This window comes from Populus alba, chromosome 5, assembly GCF_005239225.2.
Source record: "Populus alba chromosome 5, ASM523922v2, whole genome shotgun sequence".
NCBI classification, from domain to species: domain Eukaryota; kingdom Viridiplantae; phylum Streptophyta; class Magnoliopsida; order Malpighiales; family Salicaceae; genus Populus; species Populus alba.
In genome coordinates this window covers 2,497,142-2,501,819 of record NC_133288.1, presented here as the reverse complement: position 1 = coordinate 2,501,819, position 4,678 = coordinate 2,497,142, and the positions used below count along the sequence as shown (strand labels likewise).

Sequence of the window (4,678 nt, the reverse complement as noted above, 5' to 3'; positions counted from 1 at the left end):
TAGGTTGACCATTGAGTCGGATTTTAAAACTAAGTTAATAACTATTTATATATTTACGTCAATCTGGGTCAATGGTCAACTTAACCTGTGATTGGTCCCAAGTTGATTTTTAAATTGAGTTTTAAAATTATAATAATAATCATTTTTATTCATACATTGACTTGGGTCAATGTTCAACCTGATCTATGACCCGGGTCTTACCCTAGATCAACTAAAACTATGATAATAACTATTTTTATCTTTATATTAACCTGAGTTAATGAATCAAACCAGATTAACCTTTGTACATAAAAATAGACAAGTTTATCCTATTCTTCTAGTGAGATAAAAATTTTCTCGTTAAAACAATTTTAAACAACACAAAAATTAATTTTTATTATGTTAAAAAATGCACCAAACAACTTCACCAATTTTTTCCTTCTCATTCGGTCTATTTTTATACAAGATAGCAAACAGTACCAAACAGCAAATGGCATAATTAAGCTCTCTATAGCCCGGATATTTTCTGGCTTCACTTCCAATCCGATGCATAAAAATGTCAGAAAGAGAAGAATAAGTGGCAACAAGGGAACTAATGAGACTAGCAGTAATTCTCTGGTGGATGCCCTTAACCCTATCTTTTTATTTCGAAGATGTGTCCACTGAAAGACTTCAGTATTCTTTCCATTTTCTCATGCAAAGGGGAGACCACCATGTAGATATGGTCAATTCATTTGTATCCTACAATGTCCGAAGGATTTTTCATATTTTGCAAGACCAGCAAACACCATAGTTGCTAAAAAAGCATAATTATAAACACACTTCGACTGGAAAATGAAAAGCACACCATTGTCCTCATAAGTTTAAACACACTTTTACTGGAAAATGAAAAGCATAACGTTACACCATCATCGCAATCATTTATTTAAGGGTCGGTAATAATACATGCACACCCAGATATTTCATAGCTTCTAAACGCCACAGTTATTCACAGACTCGAAACCAGTTTTACTGAAGAGGTGCTCTAGTCTCTCCAGAAACATTAAACAGACACGTCGACCGCTTTCCTTCCGACTGATGCTGACCAAATCTTCTCGCCAACTTTCTTAGAAGGGCTGACCCTCCATTGCTCCGAGGTTGATTGATTGCCTGGAGTCCGTGCAACATGTACAGATCCCAAGCAAAAACATCCTTGCAGAAATAGCACAAGTCGTTAATTCTAAGATTATCAATTAACTTGGCATTTGCCATAAACAGTTGGTACCTTTTTAAAGAAGTAAAATCTAGAGGGATGCAGCGTACCTGTAACCTCGTAAATGTCGGGTAATTCTGATTCTTCATTCAAACCTTCGCTTCTTCCATTCTCCAAACTTTCGCTTCATCCATGCTTCAAACGATGCTTTATCATCGGGATCATAAGTACCCTCAGATCGATGAATCCGTACATGCCTTGATATCTTGGATTCTTGCTGTGACCATCTTTTATTGAATTTCTTTGTCATCCCTGCGAACGACAAAACCTCGAGATATCTCAAGTTTTCAAGTCCAGAGGGCACCTCCTTCAGCATTGGGCAAGGTCCCATTTCTAGCCTTTCAAGAAGTGGCAATGCTCCTTCGTCTATTAACATTTCATTCAAATAATACAGACCTGCAAGGTACAGATACTTGAGTTTCTGGAACCCTCCTCCTTCAAAATGCAACCTCTTTCCATTGTATGCCCCAAAGAGTACAAGAGATTTTAGATTGGGCAGAGCTTGAAGGACTTCAACGGAATCATCCATCAAGTTTGAATAACTCAATATCAGTTTAGATAGATTGTGCAGTTTGGAAATCCAATTCGGCAACCTGTCTAATTGACCCCCAAGCCAGAGACTCTGCAGCTGAATTGGAGGGGAAAATTCTGATTCCAAATCAAGAATTTCAACCTGGTGATTGACTGAATAAACAAGTAGCGACTGCAGGCTAGTCATCTTCTCTAATACAGTGCATAGATACCCTCCTTGTTCTCTTTTCAAATTGCAGATCCCAAATTTCGTCGTTTTCGTCAACACTTGCAGGCCCTCATTGAGAAAGCTCACATCATCTTCCACTTTAATTGTAAACAATGTTTGTAAGAACTCCAAATGCTTAAAGCTGCCTTTTATCTTCAATCCAGTAGCGTATCCACCATGAGCCAAAAGATGTTTCAATTTAGGGAAATCGCTGATCTCAACTGGCAGCTCTTTCACCAAAGAGAATCTCAAATCCAAGGACTCCAGGTTTTGGAGCTTTCCTATTGATCTTGGAAGTTCTTCTACATCGGTATTTCTTAAGTTCAAATACCTTAGATGTAGCAAATTTCCAAGTTCATTGGGAAGGTGATCAATAGGACAGTCTTCAAAATCTAACGAAGTCAAAAGCTTGAATTTTGCAAATGTTACTTGAACTGTGGCCTTCTGCGGCATTGCTTTGTCAAAGACCATAATAGAGCGAGTTTGAGACCTGGTGCTACTTGTTGGAGGGTTACTTCCTCTGTTGCTTATGGAGAGATGTCGTGCTATGCCTTCAAAAGTTAAGCAACTGCTGGAAACATGGCAGAGACTCAGTTCCTCTGACTTGGAAAGAATGACATCACGGACCATGTCATGAACACGACATGTTTTGGGAAGTCCTTTGACACCAACTTCATCCACTTGAACCAAACTTCGACAAATGAGTTCAATGAAGTATTCTTGTCCAACCTCCTCGAGTGTCATGCCCGGTTGTTCTTCTACTAGGCCATTAGCCACCCATAATTGAATTATTCTTCGACGTTTAATGGAAAAATCCTCAGGAAACATGCCAAAATATAAGAAACAAGATTTGAGGTGGTACGGCAGATCACCATAGCTGAGAGATAAAATGCTAGTGACAATAGCAATGTATGGATCACTCACAATTGCAGAACCACCAAGGCCACCGATAACTTTTTTCCATTCTTGAACGCTCTTCTCTTTGGTTGCTAGAAGTCCACTAACAGCCACAATTGCTAGAGGCAATCCTCCACATCTTTTAACAATGTCGCGTGACAATTCCTCCAGATCTTCTGGACATTGCCCTTGAGATTGAAACCTGAATGCTTTTTTACAGAAGAGTTCCCATGCCTCTTTTTCAGGTAAAGGATCTATACGATGGACATGAACCGATGAAGATCCTCTACAAAATCTAGCAGCCGCCTCATTTCTTGTTGTAGCCAATATTCTACTGCCATTGTCATGATCTAACAACGCGAGCTCCATGTTTCCCCAAAAGCCAATTTCCCATACATCATCAAATACAACAAGATATCGTTCTTGTCGTAACATTTCTCTAATCTCCCCAATCAACTCCTCATCCTTCTCCATTTTAACAATTTTATCAGGAAAAGGCTCATTCTTCGCTTTATAGAATCCCTTCAGCATACTCCTTAGTAGCTCCGTCTTATCATATGATTGAGACACGGTGATCCAAGCATGGTAACGGAAGTGCTCTATCACCCTGTGGCTGTCGAATACTTTCTTGGCCAGTGTGGTTTTACCCACACCTCCCATTCCAACCACTGCGATCACTTTCCTTTGAGAAACTCCACTTACCAAGTAGCTTATCAATTCATCTCTCCGAGATTCAATCCCAACAAGCTCGGCTTCTTCACAGAAAAGAGAACTCAACCGAGGATGATGCATTAATCCTCTTCCTGCATTGCTGCTTGATGCTCCCTGATTTGAAGAAATGAATTGGAATGCTTGACCTCTGTTCTTGAGGTCTAGAAGTGATGATTTGATATCTTTAATCTCTGATGCTATCTCATGACGTAAAATGCATGTTGTAATCAAAGAATCAATTCCACAAAGGAGTTGACATCGATAATCAGGACGTCTTGCCACATGCAACACGTAATCATCAATGACATCTTCAATGCGATAAGCTTCTTCTCTTATTTGGTTTACCAGTACTTTCACACCCTCACCGATGCCTTCTTTCTCAGCCTTTGAATCTGCATCTTTCAGGACAGCACGAATGACTTCCAATTCATCTTTGACACCAACCACTTCATCATGGACGCCTTTCTGTAGTTTCACTTCTTGTGTTACCAATGAAAGCAATTTATCAAAGACAAGGCTCACCGCCGACTCTGCCATTTTCTTTACCCTGTCTTCTCACCTCGTCATTCCTTCTTTCTCTGATTCCATCCCGTGACCATGCATGGATTCGGAAGTCAGTCTTCTTAAACTATTTAGTTTGAACTACATATTTTGCACAACATAAAGCAACACTGAAAACTTTGATTTGTCTACAATCTTTAAGCTCTCAACTTCAATCTAATGTGGTACACAAATGAGCTGTAAAGATGTTTTTTTTAAAAAAAGAGGAAAGAAACGGCTATAGAGAGAGATTTATGGCTTGTTTCCATTAGGTTATATGGGGTTTATTCATTGTTAGAGAGAAGGAAGGTGTTTTTCGGTGATGAAGAATTAGAAGGAAAACACGAAGTTATTAATAGGAAAGTTTAACGCGGCTAGGGGTACTCGTCTGCAGTGTTTGAGTGTTTCAACCGCGTTCCAAACAGTAAACGACTTTATTTTTACGCTAAAAAATAAGCAAGTTGCATGAGTTGAAATTAGTACAATAAAAAGGATAATTGAGTTGTCAGAATCAAAACACATGAACAGAGGACAGGAAGATGGAAATTGTAGTAACAGTG

General features: G+C 39.1%; 1 protein-coding gene across 2 annotated transcripts; it reads right to left on the bottom strand.

The window, feature by feature from the left end:
- Window positions 1–807: 807 nt before the first annotated feature.
- Window positions 808–4,431, bottom strand: LOC118045182 (disease resistance protein RPM1). Of its 2 annotated transcripts, none has more exons than XM_035053745.2 (2): window positions 1,282–4,431; window positions 808–1,170 (listed from the first exon to the last, which is right to left on the bottom strand). In XM_035053745.2, the coding sequence occupies exon 1, from the start codon at window positions 4,113–4,115 to the stop codon at window positions 1,317–1,319; it is 2,799 nt and encodes a 932-aa protein (XP_034909636.1). In that variant the 5' UTR covers window positions 4,116–4,431; the 3' UTR covers window positions 808–1,170; window positions 1,282–1,316. The 2 variants fall into 2 exon arrangements, with proteins under 2 accessions (XP_034909636.1, XP_034909644.1); XM_035053753.2 differs by having other exon boundaries at window positions 808–1,128.
- Between the last annotated feature and the right edge of the window lie 247 nt (window positions 4,432–4,678).